Source organism: Macrobrachium rosenbergii, chromosome 41, assembly GCF_040412425.1.
Source record: "Macrobrachium rosenbergii isolate ZJJX-2024 chromosome 41, ASM4041242v1, whole genome shotgun sequence".
In the NCBI taxonomy this organism is placed as follows: Eukaryota; Metazoa; Arthropoda; class Malacostraca; order Decapoda; family Palaemonidae; genus Macrobrachium; species Macrobrachium rosenbergii.
Window position 1 is genome coordinate 79,043,306 of NC_089781.1, and position 23,220 is coordinate 79,066,525.

Below are 23,220 nucleotides of genomic sequence, written 5' to 3' on the forward strand. Positions count from 1 at the left end.
TCATTATTTTCATCATTTAAACATCATTTCTGTCATCATCATGGACTTCATTATAATTCACACCATTATGAATTTTATCACAGTCTTTATCATGGACTTTATCATAATTCTTATCATTGTGAACTTCATTACAATCATCATCACGAACTTCATCATAATTCTCAACATTATGAACTTCATAACGATCATCATCATGGACTTCATCATAATTCTCATCATTATGAACTTCATTACAATCATCATCATGAATTTCACCATAATTCTCATCACTATGAACATCATTATTATCATCATCATCATGAGCTTCATTATAATTCTCAACAATATGAACTTTATTACAATGATCATCATGGACTTTATTTTCTCATCATTGTAAGCTTCATTATAATCATCATCATGGACTTTATCACAATTCTCATAATTATGAACTTCATCTCAGTCATCATCATGGACTTCATCATACTTATAGTCATTGTAAACTTCATTATAATCATCATCATGGACTTCATCACAATTCTCATAATTATGAACTTCATCTCAGTCATCATCATGGAGTTCTTCATAATTCACACCATTATGACCCTCATTACAGTTATCATCATGGATTTCATAATTTTTCTTATCCTTATGAATTTCATTATAATCATCATCATGGACTTCATCATAATTCTCACTATTATGAACTTCATCTCAGTCATCATCACGAATTTTATCATAGTTCTCATTATTATGAACATTACAATCATCATCACGAATTTCACCATAATTCTCATCACTATGAACGTCATTACTACCATCATCATGAAGTTCATCATAATTCTCAACAATATGAACTTTATTACAATGACCATCAGAGACTTCATCATATTTCTCATCATTGTAAGCTTCATTATAATCATCATCCTGGACTTCATCAAAATTCTCATAATCATGAACTTCATCTCAGTCATCATCATGGAGTTTTTCATAATTCACGCCATTATGAAACTCATTACAGTCATCACCGTGGATTTCATCATTTTTCTTATCCTTATGAACTTCATTACAATCATCATCATACACTTCATCATAATTCTCATCATTATGAACTTCATTACAGTCATCATCATTGACGTCATAAAACTTCTAGTCATTGTAAACTTCATTATAATCATCATCATGGAGTTCATCATTATTCTCATCCTTTAAACGTCATTTCTGTCATCATCATGGACTTCATTATAATGTACACCATTATGAACTTCATCACAGTTTTTGTCATGGACTTTATCATATTTCTCATCATTGTAAGCTTAATTATAGCCATCATCATGGACTTCATCATAATTCTCATCATTATGAACTTCATTATAGTCATCATCATAACTTCATCATATTCTTTCATTATTGTGAATATCATTACAATCGTCACCACGAACTTTATCATAATTCCCATCATCATGAACTTCATATAACAGTCATCAACATAAACTTCATCATAGCACAACTAGCAGATCCAAGTTCACCCGAAGGTCAGGAGCTCAGCGGAGCCTAGTGCCATCGAATTCTGCGCGTGATTTCACCACAGAGAGAATATAGATCACCCATTGGTCGCGGGTATACCACGATCTCTTTTACTCGTGAGGCAATTTCACGTGTCCAATGAATCTGCAGTTTGGATCTTAATTGCGAAATTATGAGTTGCCTTTGAGTGCTTGATTTTTGCATATTTGCATTTTGGGGAATGCTCTGGCCCAAATCTGCTTTCATGGCCTCGCTAAGACATCCGCAGGTTGTTTCATACTCTAATTTCCTCTAGTTTTATTTTTTTTAAAGCTGAATAAGGTTAAGGCAGCGGTAATTTTTAGGTGAATATCATAAAATGATGTCTCTTCATGTGCCCGTGATGTCATATTCCCACAGACACATCCACACACAAGCACACACACATATACAGTATATATGTATATCTTCTTCTTCGTTTTAACGTGCTTTTTTCCCATTTATATATATATATATATATATATATATATATATATATATATATGTGTGTGTGTGTGTGTGTGTGTGTGTGTGTGTGTGTGTGTGTGTGTATAATTAAAAACTACTTGTGAGAATAGTTATCCTGTGTAATGGAAAAAATCAATGAAACATACAAACACGCACACACACTCACACACACAAACACACATATATATGTATATATATACACATATATATACGTGTATAGATTTTGTATATTTATACATATAAATTTATATGTGTATACATAAGCTTTCTGTAAATTCTTTATGCTGAAGGAATATATCATAATTCATTCTTACTTACAAGTACTGCAAAAACATCCAAAATATAGACGTACACAAAGACCTAAAAAATAATTCATCTTCAACATTCTCACACAACGTTTTGGACGCAAGCCATCAACCAATTAAAAACACACCCACCTATATCCGGACTCTTTTATTTCTCACGGCGTGTAATTTCCCAAGCCAGGATATGACTCCCCCAAAAAGGAAGACTGCAAAACGATTTTAGACGAATTGGAGGAATGTGTCGCTGTCTCGCAATGCCCGCGCCTACGAACACCAGATGGATAAGAAAGGATAGACTCATATTTGACCTATTTATGATAACTATCCACATCCTCCTCGCAGTCGCGATGTATGAGTGTTTGAGTACGTGTCTGGTTTTCCGCTTTCTCCGTCATCAGTCTTTGGGTATTCAGATCATTTGAGTTGTCTTTGTTTTTAGGAAGTTTCTTTGTACTTTGCTTTACATTCTTGGGATATGATGATATCAACATCCGTAACATCCATTCTTACAACTTTCAGGATTGTTTATTTGAATTTCAATTTGCTTTATACAAATACACATGCACGCTGCGTACATATTCTTATATGAATCTATCTGCATACAGACACACACACACACATATATATATATATATATATATATATATATATATATATATATAGTATGTATATGTGTATAAATGTATGTATTCGCATATGCATTTATGTACGTAAATAGTTAATAATACACATATGTACACATGAGGCAAAAGATCTCGCACTCCACTGTTTCACTTTCCACGTGACCAAATACACCGTTTACATTTCGTATCACGTTATTCCCGTGACAGAAGTTGCATATATATATATATATATATATATATATATATATATATATATATATATATGTATATATATATATATATATATAGTGTGTGTGTGTTTGTATGTATATATATATATATATATATATATATATATATATATATATATATATATATATATATATATATAATGTATATATATATATATATATATATATATATATATATATATATATATATATATATATATATAGAGAGAGAGAGAGAGAGAGAGAGAGAGAGAGAGAGAGAGACTGAACATACCAACATACTGCATAAGTGCCGCACATCCCATTTGTAAATTTAGTAGGTTCAAAATTCCTACCAGATAGGCAATCAGTCAAGCACAGTTTATTGCCCCGTTTCAAAGATTCTCATACTCAAGTTCTGACATTTCAGATAAATCCACGTCTCTTTGAACTCACTGAGCCGTACCGATGCAAAGGTAATTGTTCGATATCTCAAAGCTTGTGGTGATGTCCTAAGACCGGATTCTTTTTTTTTTTTTTTATCGTTTAATCTGTGATCGCCAGAGCCGTCGGCAGGTCAAGTGTTACACGCGAAATACCCACAGCTATCAGTCGCAAGTACATTGGTCGCGCGTGACAATTAGATGGGGACTACAGTACTGATTGCTTTTAGGCGTCAGAGGTGTATGGGAGCCATTTCATTGGCTTTTCACATCAGAGGTGAACGAAGGCTTCGTGAGGGCTATTTCACATCAGCAGTCGATGGAAGTTTGCCTTGTGTCCACCATAATATGACCATCTTTTAACGTCAGAATTGAAAAAAGACTAAATTTGATATTCTACATTTATGGTGATCCAGGATTGAATCTGCGTCGGGAAAGTTGCTGGCAAAGGTATGGCTGTGTTTTGTTCTAAGGGGAAAAAAAAGTTAAGTAAACCTTAGTTTTACCAGGCCACTGAGCTGATTAACAGCTCTCCTAGGGCTGGCCCGAAGGATTAGACTTATTTTACGTTGCTAAGAACCAATTGGTTACTTAGCAGCGGGACCTAAAGCTTATTGTGGAATCCGAACCACATTATAGCGAGAAATGAATTTCTGTCACCAGAAATAAATTCCTCTAACTCATCAGCCGGCCAGGAAATCGAACTGTTCTAAGGGAGAGGCAGTTAAGAGTATGATAGAATCAGGAATACTAGAGAATACTAGGGTCAATAGAGAACTATTGCAGTGGTCGAGATTATATTATACAGGACAGCAAAGTATTTCTACAGTAAAGACATTAAAAAACCTTCGCTCTCTCTTTCTCTGCGTGAGTCCTTTGTGTAAATTATCAGCGTTCTCTTTTATAATGAATGTCCTTTCGCAAAAATTACATTAAATACTTCTCAGATCTTATACTTGTAATTAAGAAAGACAGATTCAAAATGAACTTCCAGGTCCATGAAATCTCTATATTATTTTATTCAAAATAATTATCAAACTACTCATAATCATTTTTAATACACCCATTCAGTATTATATTACACACCACTTATGTCCTTACTGCCGTGGAAACACTTTTCCTTCCCGGATGGAAGGACTCATTAGAATTATTTCAGAAAGCGTCACAATATGATTATTACGGAATTTCATTAGAATAACAAAAATAACAATCGTATTTATAATGTTATTGTAATCTGCGGTGTCAATGTGCCATGGCCAGGGTCACAGAAGTAGCATTGTTACATTGCGATAAAGTTATTTAGGATCTTATCGTTTTGATGAAAAATAATTGCGCTTCCCGGAACTACTGAAATTACAGATGAATGCCTTCAAGCATCCGGAAGGTAAACTTAACAGGAAAACTAATGCCATAGACTGATAAATAAAAATTCATTCGCCACAATCAATATATTTTTCAATGTATTTTTTCTCTTTTTGCTTGTGGCAGTGTCTTTGTCTATGATTATCTATTATTCTTATTTATTTCTCCTGCGACCAATATTTCGACATCTTCCTACCATTTTTGTGGCAATGGTTTTGTCTAAGACTATTAATTTATCCATCTGTTCATTTATACTGCGATCAATACCTCGACACTTTTCTAGTACTTTTTCCTTAAGTGACATCAAACTAACGTAGAAAATTAGTATGATATGAAACTAATACAGTGTTTAGGTCTTACACTAGCTGCTCAACGAGGTAGAACCCGAGTGGGAACAAGGCTAACCTAACCTAACATTATCATCAATAACAGAAGAAGAAGAGTTTAGGCGCTAATTCCACGAAACCTGGCTGGTAACGATGCCTTTATTGCGCCTAAGCGGTAGAGTGGCCCGTGAGAACTCGATTCGTGAGCAAGGCTTTTCCTGTGGAGTTTATGCTTAAGAGGGAGAGGAAATGATTGAGCCATCTGCTCGAGTTCACGTACAGTGATCTTTTTAGTTGTTTTCTTATAAGTGGTTCTTTTCATTAGTTCAGAACTGTAGTATTTTTTTTTTTTTTACTTTTTAATAGTTCTTTACTGTTATCGTTTTTTTTTTACTTTCAAATAACTCTTTACTGTTATCTTTCGTGGCTTTTTAATAGTTCTTTACTGTTTTCTCTTTTTTTTTACTTTTTATTAGTTCTTTACTGTTATCTTTCGCGGCTTCTAATATTTGTTTGAAGCAGCTCTTCTGCGATTTAAAACTGCTCAGTAATATGCCAATTCACTCTGTTATCATGCGTGGGGAGCTCTGACTTTGTTTCCATAATATAACAGTTGCAAGTCTTCCATTTTTGCCCTTCATCATAATGTGTGATTGCTGCATATCTGTAGTTTTCAAGTTGCTTCCCTGCAAAATTCCAATTCTACTCAATACCGGTTTAATGTCTTTGTTACTCAAGAAATGTTTATGTATTTTTTAAGTCACATTTTTTTTTGAAAATGCTAAAATCCCACCATGCTTAGTCATGGTCTATAATACTCTTAAATAGTATCTGCGGTATTCTCGTATCTGTTTTTCAGTTATTTTCCTCGCGTTTTGATTTGCTCTTATTTTTACGAATAGATTCAGCGCTGTGGTTCCCAGAAATACCTCTTATATTCTCTTATATATGAAACGTCATATTTGTTTTCAATGTTCCGGATATATATTCGCCCTCTTCTACCATTGATACCGTGATATGTGTATATATATATATATATATATATATATATATATATATATATATATATATATATATATATATATATATATATATATATATATATATATAATATATATATATATATATATATATAACCTAATAATTAAACTATTCCGATTGCCCAACTGCCCTCGTTAACCATCGATAATGTAATACCATTTTGTTTCTTGTGTACAAAAACAAACAAACAAACAGACAACAGCTTCCATGTTTGTTTGAAAACCTTAACTATCCTTCTTAGTCTGCGTTTCCATTTGTCTGCATTAACCTTCGATGCGGTGCCGTTATTTGCCTTTACATTAAAAAATAAACAAACAATTTGGTTTCTTAGTAATTCATAGGGACTTTCGTTTTTTCGTAAAAAAATTGGTTTCGTAATAATTCTTTTCGTAGAAAAATTGGTTTCGTAATAATTCTTTTGCGTTCTTTTCCTGTCACATTGCAGTGCTTACTGATTTAGGCCTGGGTGTAATTCTGACGTAATTTCAACCTTTCGTATTTCAGCGCTCACTAAAACTCAGGCGGCTGTAATTCTCATGTATTTCATACTTTCATATTTAAGCGCTCACTAAACTCAGGCGGCTGTAATTCTCATGTAATTCATACTTTCATATTTAAGCGCTCACTAAACTCAAGAGGCTATAATTCTCATGTATTTCATGCTTTCATATTTCAGCGATCTCAAGTTCAGTCCGCTGCAATTTATCTAATTTCATCTTTTTATATTTCAATACTCACTTATTCCGTCCGCTGTAATTCTCCTGTAATTTAATTTTTCCGTATTTAGTGCTTACGAGTTCAGTTTCAACCGCAAGACATACACTGAAGGGAAGCTACAAAATCTAGTTGAAAGTTTGAAAGCATTTCCAAAATGAGAAAATTGCAAATAAAGTCGATGGAGTAATGTGTGTTAAATATATGTACGGAAGTTGGTGAATGGTTGATTCAGACAGACACTTTGGGAATAAAGAAAACCTAAGATCCTTTCTCTCCTCTTTCACAATCAGTGGAGCGAATTTTCTTGGGGGGAAGGGGGGCGTGACGCTGTGAAAGCTTCCCTGTATTCAGTCACGCCTCGGCTCATTTTCCTTTGGGGTCCGTTCTTTTTATTACATTTTTGTGTCTGTTACGTATACCACATTTATTCTTTTTAGTTTTATCTTTATTTTGACGTTCCTTTTCTATGCAGTTTCATTGCACGCTTCTTCTTGGTTATTCAATTTTCTTAATTTTTTTTTTCATTTTAAATATGCGGCTTCCCTCCCGTTTTCTTCATTGTTTTATTTATCTCTTCTTAGAATTTAATTCATTATCCTTTTCCTTTTATTTTCATTCGTTTTACTTAATTCTTACTGACGTTTGCTTTTATCTTCATTAATTTCCAGTTCATTAATGCTTCGTCATCACCCTTTTATCTTTTTGTTTTGTTCAGGTTACTTCTTCTTTTCCTTCTTCTTCTTCTTCTTCATCTTCTCTGGAATGGCAACTGTTCCATTTAAACCACCAGGTTGGAGGTCAATTACAAAATGTTACAATCTATTCCAAGGGAAATCCTTCGCTCTTTTCCTAGAAAAGTAGAACGAAAAATCGAAAATACGAATGTATTGCAAAATTATGCCAGTTTCATATGATGAGCGACCAGAGGCATAAAATTACTTTTATTCCTACAGCTTCTTACTCAAAGAAGACATTGACTGCCAAGTAGATATCTGTTATAAATTCCCTTTCAGACAAGATTATCCCATATGTTTAAATTCTACCTTTGCTCTTAGTTGTTAAGTACTTTCCTAAAAAGAATAAAACTAAACAAGAATTTTGTATCCGTCCAGCACAGAATTACATACTGATAACAGTGATATAACACAACAAATCTGAAGAATATACAAAAATACGTTATATAAGTTAACACAAAAAAATCTAAACATACAAAAATACGTTACATAAGTGAACACAAATAGGCGCAATGCGTATACTTTAATGAGCGCGTGCGTAGCATTCATCTCTATCACTGACTGATGTCCCGAAAAGAGATTTTAGCGTAAACTTCACTAAAGGACCCTCTTTAATTTTAGAAGTTCGTATCTCCTGCATTGAAGACTGGAATTTTAGCATTAGGATACAAAATTTCAAGATTTCGCTTCATGAACAGATGATATATTTCTTTCTTGATAAAAAGAAGAAAGAATATAAAGCTTCAGCTTGAGACGATAACTATAATATCATCACTCACTTTCATGTTAGCCACTCACGTTCAGATTCGCTTAGTGACAAAATGATTAGGTACAAGTTGCGTTTCTCTTTTATTACTTCGTTTCTTTCCTCTTCATTATCATAATCATCAATCTTTCCCTACAAAGCAGAGCTCTTCCAAGAAATGGATGCTTTTGAGGAGATGAGCAGAAGGTAAAAGATTAATAACGGGAATAATGAAAAAAAGCAACAGTAAAATCGACCAAAAAACCATGCAAGGACACTGAGCGTGTACATATAAGTCTGCGTGTTATTACTTACATCTTGCTTTGTTTATTTATCCTTTTTTAAGAGTGGCAGGAAAACAACACAAGCTATTTCCAATAACTAACGCGTCAGTGTTTCCTCTCTTACATTGTGTATTTATTTTCTTCAAGTGTTGCAAGAAAAAACAAGCTATATTCACTGTCTTTAACGTAACTCTGTTGCCACAAACCTGTAATTTTTTTTTTATACCGACCAAACAAATAATAACATTATAAACGAGTGAGACAGCCTATAGCTCATGCATTCATTCTGCATATGTGGGCGCCTTTTTAGGTTTAATGGGCAAGCGTGTTTCCTTCCCGTTTTCTGTATTAGTAACGGATGCTACCAGCCCACCATTACTACAAGATTTGGCGGACAAATAACTCCTAATCTAAGCCTGCAATTACGTGCGGGCGTGTGTGTGTGTGTGTGTGTGTGTGTGTGTGTGTGTGTGTGTGTGTGTTTTGTTGTTTCTTCATCCTTCTTTTTTTTTTCATCCTCGTTTGAGTAACGAATGATGAGGTAAAACAACAAACGTCGATAAGGAAATTTCAATGTTCTATTGAACTCAATGATTTAATGATAATTATTGATCGAGGGTAACTAAATATTTTTTCTCATGCTTAGATTGTGGGTTTTTGCTGTAATCCTGTTGTGAAATCAAAGGGAATTATGAGCCTGTCACCCTGTTCAGAGAGAGAGAGAGAGAGAGAGAGAGAGAGAGAGAGAGAGAGAGAGAGAGAGAGAGAGAGAGAATATTAAGAGGTTTCTCAAATATTAGAGAGAAAAATATAAGGTTAAAGTGGCTCATAGAACATCGGAGAGTGTAAAGGGCTTACCGCATTAATTAAGAAAGAAAGCTTTCCTAAACATCAGAGAGAGAGAGAGAGAGAGAGAGAGAGAGAGAGAGAGAGAGAGAGAGAGAGAGAGAAAATGTTCAAATATTAAGCAGATAGACATCAACTGAGAAGTTAGGAATGGAACTAAGGGGTAATTCAGCATTCTGAACTGGTTTGACAATGCAATTAGTAACCGGCGCTGTAAATCACAACATTTACGGTAAAAAAAGGGTATTAAAAGCATCCATCTGTGCATAAAACTATTGCAAATAAAGAGCCTATAATTTCATATAATACTGATAAAGAATAGAAACTTATTGATTAATTAGAAAAAAATTATACTTCTTTTAGACTCATATGAAAATTAGACTCATATGAAAGAGGTCCTTGCTTGGTTTGTTGCCTAGTTTAGCCTTAGGTGGCCTTATGCTGGTGTGGGCCTTTTCCAAAGACGACCCGTCAGTGTAGGAATATATTAAAGGAAATAGCTGGCCTGGTGTAGACCTCTGGAATCTAACCGCCCAACCGCGACCAGCTGATCCGTGATGTGGGCTTGCGTGTGGAAATTGACCCCGTTTTATCTCTCACGTTACTAATTTGGGTGCCTTTAACACTTTCCTACTTTTCACGAGGTACGTTCACACTGAACACGCATTTTCCTACTATATTTATTGGTGGTATTTAATGATCTATTAGACCCAGTAACATTTATGCATATTCAATCTTATATAGGTGATGTAAATGTTAGCCATAATACATTTGTTAAATTTTTAAAGTTAACAATTTGACTATGAACAAGCGAGAAATTATTCAATGTGACCAAAACAAGCACTTTTCTTAAACGTGAAATTTTGGGAAGTTGAAGAAAGGTGGTTAAAAGAGCGAATAAAATCAAAATAGATACAAAGGAATTTCAAATGAATATATGAAATGAGATGCAAGTAAAATTGTTTGATATCTACAGTACTTATCTGCAAATTATTCGACTGTCAAGAGTAATCTCATCTTCGAAAGCATATTCCTAACAGGCACCATTTAGGAATCTAGGAACCTGTTTCACAGTTCACCTTATCGTAGGCGTAACAGTGGTGCTCTAGGAAAACGAAAGGTTTGCCCAATGCCTCCATCAGGACCCACTTGCTGAGGTAGGTCCTGGTCTCCACATATGAAAGTGGATAATGCGGAGGAAAGCCTGTTAGGCCCAAAGCCCAACTATCAAAGTAAGTGGGGCTTTCCAGATAGGCCGATGTTACTCATGCTCAAGTTCTACCTCTGGATTTCAGTAGTTTTCAAACAATTCCTGGGTATTTTTGAGTAGATAAATATTGCTTTTGAAGATAAGTAATGAATGAATATTACTGTGGTAGTATCTTCTTAATTATATGTATGTATGTACGTATGTTGATGAATTCATAGTTGTGTGTTGTGTGTGTGTGTGTGTGTGTGTGTGTGTGTGTTGTTTTCATCTTGGTAAATCAACATATATACATATGTGTCATTGTGATTTTAGATTTATATATATAAATCAACATATATATATATGTGTCATTGTGATTTTAGATTTATATATATACTGTACATGTGTGTGTATGTGTGTGTATTAACCCCTCTTTTTCGTTTCCTACTGTATTCTACCTTTCTATTTTTTCAACCACTTTTACTCCTGCTTACCTGTAATATAGTTACTTTCGCTCTATCCCCTCGCCAGATACCAAGTTATGGGTGCTTCCTTTGTGCTTGCGAAATGCACCGCAGCCTGTGTGTGTGTGCGTATGTGTGTGCTGTCAAACCAGTTTCCACAACTCTCTGCACCCTCTTTGACTAGCGCAGCAGGGTAAGAGAGAGAGAGAGAGAGAGAGAATCCTTAAGCATTTCAGTTAACAGAATCTTTATGAGCAATGAGTGAAAGGTAGTCTTTTAGCGCTAAAAATCACAAGTCACACCTTCATGCGTCACAGAGCCGCTGCAAATCCGGAAACGGCAATTATCACTTTTTAACTGAATTTGTGAGCGTGTTCTTATTCTCTCGGCGCGTCGATGATGTTCCGAGAAGGAAACGAGCTTGCCCTAGGATCCCGCCACTGATATAAATTCATCTCTCTTTGCAGAGCGCGTGGCAGTGCCGGAGCGAGCGCGGGCTAAACAAGACTCGTCTCTTCCTCTTCTTCCTATTCTCGCCGCGAGGAGTAGGAGTCTTCACCTTCGGTGTACCCGCATGGAACACCACCACATCATTGTAGAGACGCCAGCGGTACCCGCCACAACCATAGGCTCCCTCGCTGCAATCACAGACGCCGGGCTGATCTTCCCAGTGTTAGATCCCCATGAGAACTCTGCGCATGGATGGTTGAAGTTAAGCTCAGTGGAAAAGCGACTAGAAATTGCCGGCACTTCGTTAAGATTTCTTTAGCAGATTTCGAAAATTGTTTATTATTAACTTTTCCATTCATCTGAATGTGGGCCTTTTAATATAAACTGAATCTTTCTAGCACGTTTCCGGAACAATAACAGAATTTTCAAACTCAGGAAACTTTACAGTTTACCTTTGACACATTTGCAAATAGGTTACAATATATAAATTGAAAAGAGATATATAAAGTACACAAATACGTGAACTGAAGAAAAGACAACCTCGAAAGTAAGAAAAAATAAAAGCCTGAACATTTACGTTGTCAAAATTACTTTGCAATTCGTAATTTAAATGACTTATCTCGAAAAGTTTCACAAGTAACAATATATGTGAATCTTGAAAAACATCGAACTGAAGTGTATAAAATAAGTGAACTGAAGAAACTGAAAACGTAAAAAGCGTCAATTTAACAAATTCGTTAAACAAAGAAACTGGAAACTTGAAAAAATTACAATTACGAGAACTGAAGGAACTGAAACTTAAGAAAAAAAATCACTTACAAATAACGCGAAGTGCAGCAGTTGGAAACTTTGAAAAATAAAAAAAAGTTTCACTGGAAGCTTTAAAAAGGGAAACCTCGCACCCACAAAAACTTGCCTTCGCCTAGAAGAGGACTCAAGGATATTCGCAAACCATGGAGGAGAAGAAGACAATGCCGTGGCTCACAAAGCTGAGCTATGGCTTAGGTCATGTTTTCAACGACCTCTGCGCCTCCATGTGGTTCACATATCTCCTCATCTTCTATGAAAAGGTTGGTGGTGGTGTTTTTGACCTGCCCCACTTGCGTAAGGCTCCTTCGAGGGGGGGGTTTCTCTTCTTTCCTTTTTCTTCCATGAATTTGCTTTTTTTTTGTCTTAGGAAAACAGGTCAATGTTCTTCTTTCATTACGAAATATCCCCTCTTCTAACGATGTTTAATAGTGCAACAGCGAGATTTTCCTCCTGTTACACCTTTTAAACCTCCTACTCTCAATTTTCCTTTCAGCGCTGATTGACCTCATAGGTCCCAGCGTTTGGCCTTCGGCCTAAATTGTATCTTCTATTAAAAATACCAATGGACAACTTTACCAGTTTTACTATTATCATTAATATTAATGTTTAAATTGAGTGAACATTGACAAGTATCAACCACACAAGGGTACTAAATTGATAAGCACTTTTTCAAAGAATAAAAACAACGTATATTATATGAAAAAACGCATAATTCTTATAGTTCTTAGGTTTTATATCCTCAGAGTTACTAAATGGAAAATTTGTAGAATACAAATTCTCACTCAGTCCATTTCTCATCAAGTTAGGTTTTTGCCTTCGAATATAAAATTTATATTGAGAGATATTCATTTTTATATTGAGAGATATTCATTAAGTTTTTAAATGAAGGCCTTTCTAGGTTAAAGAAGTAAAATCTTTTTATTTACTAGCTATTAGAGCGAAATTTTCTCATGTATTCTTTTATTTACTTGCACATTTATTTATTTGTCAGACGATGTTACTTATTCATTTTTTATATAATAATTTTTTTATTTGAATAATTATTTATTAGTATATCAATCCGCATCTAACACGAATGTTATATATAAAAATTCAATAACTTATTATTTATTTCGTTTACAAATAAAATTACGATTTTCTGACGACGAATCTGACTTGTCTATTTACATATTCCGTGAACCTAGCACCCAGGAACAGGTATGCCTCTTCTTGATTTTTTCTGTCTGGAGGTTAAAAGGTGGAAGAACAGGTTTATTAAGGGTTAGTGTGTGTGTGTGTGTGTGTGTCTGTGTGTTTTGTGTGTGTGTGTATCCATCTACTCATGCGCTAAGCACAACCCGTTTCTCTGGGTTACGCAAATGAGGAAATGGCTTGTGTGTGTGTGTGTGTGGCTATAAATAGAAGGTTGTTTTGGGTCACCTTCTGTTTCCTTCAGTTGCTTTGTTGTGATGAAAGACGAGTTTTGTCGTATAGGGTTAGAAAGTAGTTATATATATATACACTGTATATATATATATATATATATATATATATATATATATATATAAATATAAATATATATACATAATAATATATATATGTACGTGTGTGTTTATAAATATAAATATATATATATAATATATATATATATATATATGTATATTTATATATATATATAGACATATATTTATATATATATATATGTATATATATATATATATATATATATATATATATATATATATATATATATATGTATATGTGTATATATGTGTGTGTGTGTGTGTTTATCAAGATAAAAAGAGAGAGACTAAGGAATAAAATGCTGTTTAATTTAAGATAAGGTTCTGTAGCCTTGAATTTTAAGTATTTGGCAGTTACCAAAAATGAAAATATTAAGAAAACGTGATAAAGATAAACTAATTATTTTTCACAAGAAGTTTGAATACAATCAGTCTGCAACACTTGCATGTACCATGAACTTATCTTCTACTATGCAAAAAAAAACTGTTTTTTTCGACGGAGAGATGATAGATATCTTTCAAGAAATTCACGGCGGCAGTGCAGCAAGCAGACTTCGCGGAATGATTTCTTCTTTCCACGATAAAACGAACTTCTTCAGAAAGAGAAAGTTCTTGCTAGAATTTAATACTCCGTTTCATTTTGGCATGAAACTTTCCCACGCATAAGGATATTAAAGGTTTCCTTCAGTGTGCCTACAGAGTCGAAATTTCAAATAGTATTTTTTTTTTTTTTAGTTTCTTCCCCTTCCGTTTATTTCGTTTCAAGAAGTTCCGGTGGACAGAATTATTATATTAGAATTATTATGCAAATTACGATGAATATCCTGGAAATTACAGCTTTATTATGCATAAGATATTAATATCCTTTCTGTTGATTCAGTTCTGAGAATTTTTTCTTGAAAATAATTTTTATCTTTTGCTTTCCTGTCAATCTCGAATAGTCAAGAAGAGTTTTTTCTTACGATTTCGTTGATTCAGTTTCTAAAACTTTAAATGGATAGGATTATTATTCCTTAATTTCTATAGCACAACATGATATGCAGGACGAAAATTCCTTTTTTCCTTCGTGAAAAAATATCATTTAGTTCATTCTATTCTGAAGTATTCCGTATAGCATTATCTTCCTTCAACCTCCTCATTTTTTTGTAGAACAATATCATTTAATTTTTTCCTTCGTAGAAAAGTATCCTTTTGTTCATTTTATTCCAAAGTATTCCGTACAGGATTATTATCTTTCATTACCCTCATTCTTGTAGAATTATACCATTTAGTTCATTTGAAGCTCATGCTGTGTATTCTGTATAGTAAAAGAAAAACAGTTTTCCTTATCCATCATTTTAATAGGACACCGTCACACGAAGGAGAAAAATAATAATTATCCTTGGTCTTCGCGTTCTTCTCGGTTGTCAACCGAAGCAAACGGTTCCTTATTCTCTCTTTTTTTTTTTTGTCTCATCATCAGCGTGACTTAAATTTAAACTCATCTCCCCGGAATCGTGAGAACATTTTTTTTTTTTTTTTTTTTAGATTCGTGCCTTTTCTGAGATAAGTCAACACATGTTCCCGTATACGCTGGTTACGGTGAAATACGTTTTTGTGCGTGCGAGAGAGAGAGAGAGAGAGAGAAAGGAGGAAAAAATTGTGGTTACTGGGTGAGACTCTTCTCTACATTCCATTTGTAGCACACATCCGACCGAAACTGGTTATTATTTTTTCCTATAATGTAGCGGTTTACTGTCGTACTCGCTCGCTCGCGCGTTTGTACGCTATTGTTTGTTTGTGTGAGTGTTTTCAGTTATAAGAATACTGCAACTGTGAGTCCTGTTCAAATTAGCCATGACAATTCTTCTGCACATGATCATCCAAATTGACAATATGGCCAAGGAAAAAGCAAAGGTAGCAATGTCAGGGAAAAATCAAATTTTGTCAAATTAATAGTGTATATGTATGTGCAGAAGACGCAACAGAACCCGCCCGCTTTCCGTAACTGTAAACATGAAGATGAAACACGTCCCACCTGGCAGTAACATTGGAAAACTTAAACTAACCTTGGGACGCCGTAGGGAGGAGGGCTGTAGCCTTGGCAAGTCGGTCCTCAGCAGACAGAAAACTGCAACCTAAGGCTGAGCTCTAGGGTTACCAGTCGGTCGCCCTCAAAGACCACTTGCCCTGACCTTGATTGTCATGGAAGGTTGATCAAACTAGACGTCTAGCGGAAGCTACGCGCAACAGGGCAATTACAGCTGTCGTGGGATGTCAGGCATTATTGCTGTAAGAAGATTGGCCTGTTCCACGAAATGTTCATTCAAAAATGGGTCATTTTTTCTTTGTGGCCCTTTATGATGACGTGTGGTTTTAGTTGTGATTTGGGACATTACTGAAATGACCCGTTTTCTTAATGCTGCTCAAATGGATCGACGATTCATTGTGAGTATTATTATTAGAAGAAATCGAAATTCTAAATAAAGGGTAGCTTTTATCGAGGGTAGAATTACCTAAAGTAAAACCCTGAAGCAATACATTAAATGTCATTAAAGATTCTACTTTTTTTTTTCTTTTTACAATCTGCCGGTCTTGAGAGAGCAAAACTAATTCTAACAATAATAGCGTTCATGCGAGATAAATGACACCTTTGAATCTTGGAAGTCTTTACTGTTCCCGGTTGGTTGGTCAGAGGACAGAAGTCGACAGCAGTCCTTTTTTTCCCTTTAACATTTTACCACACTTAGTAAGGGGGCGTGTTGGCATAAAGCCGGGTTAATCTAAACCAGCTGACCTACCAGTCGAATGCTTCAGCACTAGAATTGCAGAGGAGAAAAATGGATTTTTGGACATAATAATAATAATAATAATAATAATAAAGATGAACCTTATTCATATGACACAAGCCCACAGAGTCCATTGACTTGATGTTCAAGCTTTCAAAGAATATGGTATTCATTTGAAAGAAGCAATAGAAGGTAATAGAAAATACAGAAAAAAGAGATCAGTTATCAGAAAGGAAAAAAATAATTAATAAATTAGATAAAAATTTAAGTGAATTATAAAATCAAAGGAGACTTGCTTAGGGTAGGAAAGACAGGAGTCAGTCAGTCACTATACTGGGAATTAATCCCATGCAGAGTCTAGAACTGTTTCGCCCTAGTAAGTTATTTCCACCACCAGTGACTGGCTCTAGAAACACAAAAAGATAGTCACTGCAACATTCATCCTCTGGTAATTGGATCAAGAGCGAGCATTAGTCCATACAGCTTCCAGAAAAATAAATGAGTTGTGGATACTTTCCACTGTGATTTTAGCCAGTCCGCTGGTATAGTGGTTAGTGTCGTGGCATGCCACTCAGATGTAGCGTGTTTGCGTCTCCCCAAGGACGATGAAAAATCACTGGGTCTGTATCACGATCAGTTATTGCTGCAGTGTGGGGTCTGCGGTGGGAAGTTGAAACCACCATTCTTTGGAAGCTTGAATTTCAAGTCAGTGGCCCCTGTGTGCTTGTTCAGTGTGAATAGGTTTCATCTACTGAAATAATAATAATAATTTTTATTATTATCATTCTCGTTTTCTAGCATTAGTTATGAAAATCTACTCAGAATGTTCTGAAATGCGAAAAATAATCAAGAAATAAGAATAATTAATATTTTTTTTCTTTTCCTTTTGCCAGGTGCTGCAATTTGATCCTACCGTAGCCGGTCTTGTGTTACTGGTGGGCCAGATCGCCGACGGGATCAGTACCCCAATTGTCGGTATCTTCTCAGACAAGGAAAATAAGTTCCCTCTCTGCGCCAGATACGGAAGGAGAAAAGTTTGGCACTTGTTAGGTGAGTTCAGTATTAGAATATAAGTATTAGAATATATATATATATATATATATATATATATATATATATATATATATATATATATATATATATATACTATATATACTGTATATATATATACATATATGTATATACATATACATGCCTGGGAAAATACCCATTAAAATAAAACATGGAAGAAGAGAGAGAACAATTTTTCGGATAGTATTTCTACCTAAATGCATTAATGCCTGGAAAAGGAAAAGTGATATATATATATATATATATATATATATATATATATATATATATATATATATATGTGTGTGTGTGTGTGTGTGTGTGTGTGTGTATACACACACACACACACACACACACATATATATATATATATATATATATATATATATATATATATATATATATATATATATATATTTGTGTATGTGTATTAAATATATACGTACATATAAAAACTGTACAAATATCCATATATCACATTTTAATTACCTGACTCACAGACTATTTAGTGTATTGCTCCATCTGACAGTTCTCTCCCAATTCCAGGTTCTGTCCTCGTCTTCTTCAGTTTCCCCTTCATCTTCAACGGTTGCATCGGCTGTGAGGAGGCCACTAAATGGGCCCAATTTGCCTATTATGTCCTGTTCGTGTGCATCTTCCAGTTTGGGTGGGCGTGCGTCCAGATATCCCACCTGGCCCTCATTCCCGACCTGACCACCAAGAAACACCAGAGAACAGAATTAAACTCTATCAGGTTAGTGAACGGAGGAAAGATGAATTCTATAACGTTTATTGTCTTGGGCGTTGAAATCGATCGGTTTAGCTACAGAAAACTAGTGAAAGCTATCAGGTTAGGTATTAAAAGAGATCAGCTATGTAGCATAGCATAAGGTTTAAATGTCTAATTAATTGCTAAATCCATTCAACTGATAAAAAAAAGGTTAATCTGCACAATTTCTAGAGAACTGAGTGAATAGAAATTCATATACTGCAGTCAAAGAAAAGAAATGGGATACTGATTATCGGGGAGAAACAGGGACCAGTTTTAAGGGATCAGACAACTGAGTTCTAACTTAATTTAGATCATTGTTATGAAAAAAGGGTAATTTCCATCCTTCATATTAGCCATCAACGCAATGATAAGTCTTATTTTAAACACATCAGTTCTATTTAATATTTACGAAGCATGAGAAGTGATGTTAGTTAAGGTAACCAACGAGCAATTACTAAAACAATATGAATAATTAAACTGAAAACGTAAAAAGCGTCAGTTTAACAAATTCGTGAACCAAAGAAACTGGAAACTTGAAAAAATTACAATTACGAGAACTGAAGGGACTGGAAACTTGAAAAACGAAGTCCAAAACAAACGTACTTTTGAATAATAATAATAATAATAATAATAATAATAATAATAATAATAATAATAATAATAATAATAATAATAATAATTAATAAATATCATTTACTTCAGCTCAGACCCATGTACATAGATATGCAAAGTAGAGACAATACATATACAAAATTTAGGTACACGAGATAACAAGCAAAAAATGCGCCGAAGTTTCTTCGGCGCATTCGAGTTTTCTGTATAGCCGCTATAGCGTATAATCAAGGCCGCCGAAAATAGCTCTGTTGCTCATGAAACTTTAACCATTGCCCGGTGATGGCATATCCTATGTCGTTGCCAGAAGCACGATTATGGCTAACTTTAACCTTAAATAAAATAAAAACTACTGAGGGCTAAAGGGCTGCAATTTGGTATGTTTGATGACTGGAGGGTGGGTGATCAACATACCAATTTGCAGCCCTCTAGCCTCAGTAGTTTTTAAGATCTTAGGGCGGACAGGAAAAGTGCAGACAGAAAAAAGTGCGGACAGAAAAACGTGCGGCCGGAAAGACAAAGCCGGCGCAACAGTTTTCTTTTACAGAAAACTAAAAGCTAAAAATAATAGCAGTCTATGTTACCGTTCAATTTCGTACACAGGTACGCCTTCACAGTACTGGCCAACCTAGGAGTCTTCGCCATTACCTTTGTCGTCCTCAACACCCAGAAGTCGGCGGGTGAAACTTCACCCATGCCAAACTGCACCATGGTTGAGGTGAACGAGGCCGCCGACGCAGAAGCAATGGCTGGGTGTTCGACTGACACCGTAGGACCAGAAGATTCCATTAAGTTTAGAGTGAGTTGAGAAGATAGTACATTTGGTTGATTGATTTGGTAATACAGTGTTGTCAAAGTCACTATAGTCATCGAAGCCAAATATGAATTTTTTTCTTGAAAAAATTACAAAGAATAAAGTTGATGGAAATCCTATCCAATAGCATTCATGTAATTCATACTTACCTATGAATACTCTCAAGCAATTATATGTATTTTATCATTTGCTGAAACAAATGATACAACGTGATAAAAATCCGATTCCTAGAATTCATATATACCTATAAATACTCTCAAGCAATTATATGTAATAATGATATCAAAATAAGTTTGAAGGTAAAAGATTATATTACATTCAAAATATCAGACTTTTTAAGGCGCCTTTATGCTTTACGACGCTTCAGAATATAACATGAATTCGGTAGCGGAACTTCACACAAAGAGAGAGAGAGAGAGAGAGAGAGAGAGAGAGAGAGAGAGAGAGAGAGAGAGAGAGAGAGGGCCTAAGTATCCAGAGAGGGAGGGAGAGAGTGCGTTTAAGATAAGAGATAAATGGCGCAGATTGTGTGGTGGGATGTTCGACATGCTGCTGGTGATCTTTTATACACCTGTATATATAAAGGAACTAGTGTTGTGGAAGTTTTCTGCGCTAGGGAATCATCCATGATGCAGCAGTTTAGATGTAAGAAGGGGAGTGATCGTTGATAGGAAAAACGAAAGAAAATTATGCATAAGTACAAAAGTCTCTATGTAGGTTTGTGTTTATGTGCAATTTACTCAAGTCAGGTAAAGGTAACGGTAATCAACATTAAAGAATCTGCTACAATGCCTCCTTCACTTACCATCCGCAGAACATCTCGCTGATAGTGGTGGTCGTGGGGGGCTTTTTCTCCGCCCTCTTTCACTTGGGGGTGACAGAACCCGCATTCATCAAGCCCCGAAAGCCCGAGGACATCGCCATCGAGGAACAGAAGGCGCCGAAGGAGGAGAAACCCGTCACTACGATGAGGAAGATCGACTGGTTTAAGGAGAAGCCCTTCTACCAGATCGCCGTCCTGTACATGGCGACCAGACTCTACGTCAACCTTTACCAGGTAAGGATAATATTTCTTATTTTTAGGACTTTGGGCAATTTTTTTTTTTAAGTTTGTCTTATAAAATGTTTTTATCAAAAGGCCTTGTTTTGGTGGTCGTTGGTTTGGAAGAGGGACAATGATAACCATTCGATCCTGCCAAGGTGATCAGGTTTTGACCTCTCTGTGAGCGGAAATGCTTAAAAGACCCATTAAATCATTCATTTTACGCGAACACTCACACACACACACACACACACACACACACATATATATATATATATATATATATATATATATATATATATATATATATATATATATATATATATATATATATATATATACATATATATATATATATACATACACATACATACATACGCACAAATCCATTTGTTAGCTCAGTGTTGTCACGAGAAGAATCTTAAGAATCTCTCCACCAAAAGAATACCTCTTGGGATGGAATGATATACATGTACATTTATTTTTTTGTGCGAATGTCTTTAGGCGCATTTCCAAGGACAACCCAACCCTTCTTGATTTTATTTTTCTTGAAAGTACGCAACTTTTTTCCCGAGGAGGATGCTCTATTTTATTTTGGATAATCTTAAGTGCGTATGTACTTTTTCTTGCCTTAACGTACTTTAGACAGCCTTAACTTTATATATACATATATATATATATATACAGTATATATATGTATATATGTATATATATATATATATATATATATATATATATATATATATATATATATATATATATATATATATATATATATATATATATATATATATATATATATATATATAATTTTTGCATAAAGTATGTAGCTTTTCTCTCAGGTAATAATAATACCTTTTTTGCTCTGTCTCCTCGATCAGGTGTACATTCCTCTGTACGTTCAAGAGACGTTGTTCTTGAGCGAGACCTTCATTGCCACGGTGCCCTTCGTCATGTACTTGGCCGGATTCGTTGGGTCTTTGGTCATGAAGCAGGTCAACAAAAAAATCGGGAGGAAGGTAAGATTCGCATTGACAGTGGTATATTCCGTTTAGAGTATTCCTCTGAATTGTAACAGCTGATCATTATGAGATATAACTAATTCCTCTTTTATTCTTTTCGGTTTATGGAACAAAGATCATCAAAAAATTTAAATATATCTGACGAATCTTTAGAATGACATTTGAATAAGAAATTAAATATAAGTGTATAGGCACTTAGCGTAGCCTTACTCTGTAATGAATACAGTAATATTTATCGACAGTAATCATTCCTTCTTTTTTCTTTTCTTCCATGCTAGCAATCATCATGACCTCTTGGAACAATGTCCTCACTATAATCACAAACAAAATAGTCCTGAATATCTTTCCTTCTCTTTTGCCATTAAAGTAAAATAAAGCTAAAAAATATTTATCCTCTTTACTCCATAGGGAACCTTCGGCCTCGGATGCCTCGTCGGACTTTGTGGGTGTCTGTGGATATGGTTTGGCAAGGGGAGCTACTTCACCCAGTGGGGTATCTTCTTGGTCGCTGCTCTCTTGGGTATCGGCGGCTCTACCCTCCTCATCACCTCGCTCTCCATCACGGCTGACCTCATAGGCCATAACGTCGAGGGAGGCGCTTTCGTCTACGGGTTCATGAGCCTTGTGGACAAGTTCTCCAACGGAATCATCATCATGATCATTCAGAACTTCAGTTCGGATGAGTGAGTAGAGTCAATTTCCCATTTTGTGGTTTTTGTCGTTTTGTTGAACTATTATTTTTTAATCTTGAGTTCTTTCCCGTAAATTATATAAATATGCTTCTTTTTCTGCTGTTAGAATATATACATATTCTTGTAGTAAGGGCTCTTTGCTGGGAAAAGCGTAGATAACGTCCCCAACTTCATTTCTTATTTATTTATTTATTTGTCAAGATGAGACGTCCTTGTGGTGTACTTTTAACAGCAGTCCTTAGGATTGTATTATTCTAAAATCAGTTCTGGATTTGCTTTTATCAGAGTGACTGATACTTTTTCACTCCACAAATTATCAACGGCATACTACCAATAAGAAAATAAAACATCTCTGACATCACTAAAATTCGCTTTAGAATGTTGCTGTTACCCTTCTTGATAATTAAAACCTCAGCACTTCTCTTAAAAT

The 23,220-nt window shown here is 34.9% G+C and overlaps 1 protein-coding gene across 2 annotated transcripts in view; it reads left to right on the forward strand.

Moving 5' to 3' along the window:
* The window catches only part of LOC136826906 (major facilitator superfamily domain-containing protein 12-like), a 106,305-nt gene that overhangs the window by 79,270 nt on the left and 3,815 nt on the right, over positions 1–23,220 (forward strand). Inside the window, exons 1-8 of one of the 2 annotated variants that reach the window (XM_067084436.1) lie at positions 3,758–3,998; positions 11,724–12,776; positions 17,680–17,836; positions 18,383–18,590; positions 19,824–20,019; positions 20,849–21,091; positions 21,958–22,095; positions 22,507–22,781. In XM_067084436.1, coding sequence (XP_066940537.1) covers positions 12,660–12,776; positions 17,680–17,836; positions 18,383–18,590; positions 19,824–20,019; positions 20,849–21,091; positions 21,958–22,095; positions 22,507–22,781 — 1,334 coding nt within the window. In that variant the 5' untranslated portion in view covers positions 3,758–3,998; positions 11,724–12,659. Of the gene's footprint in view, positions 1–3,757; positions 3,999–11,723; positions 12,777–17,679; positions 17,837–18,382; positions 18,591–19,823; positions 20,020–20,848; positions 21,092–21,957; positions 22,096–22,506; positions 22,782–23,220 lie in introns of those variants that run through there. The other variant, XM_067084435.1, reaches the window with a different exon arrangement.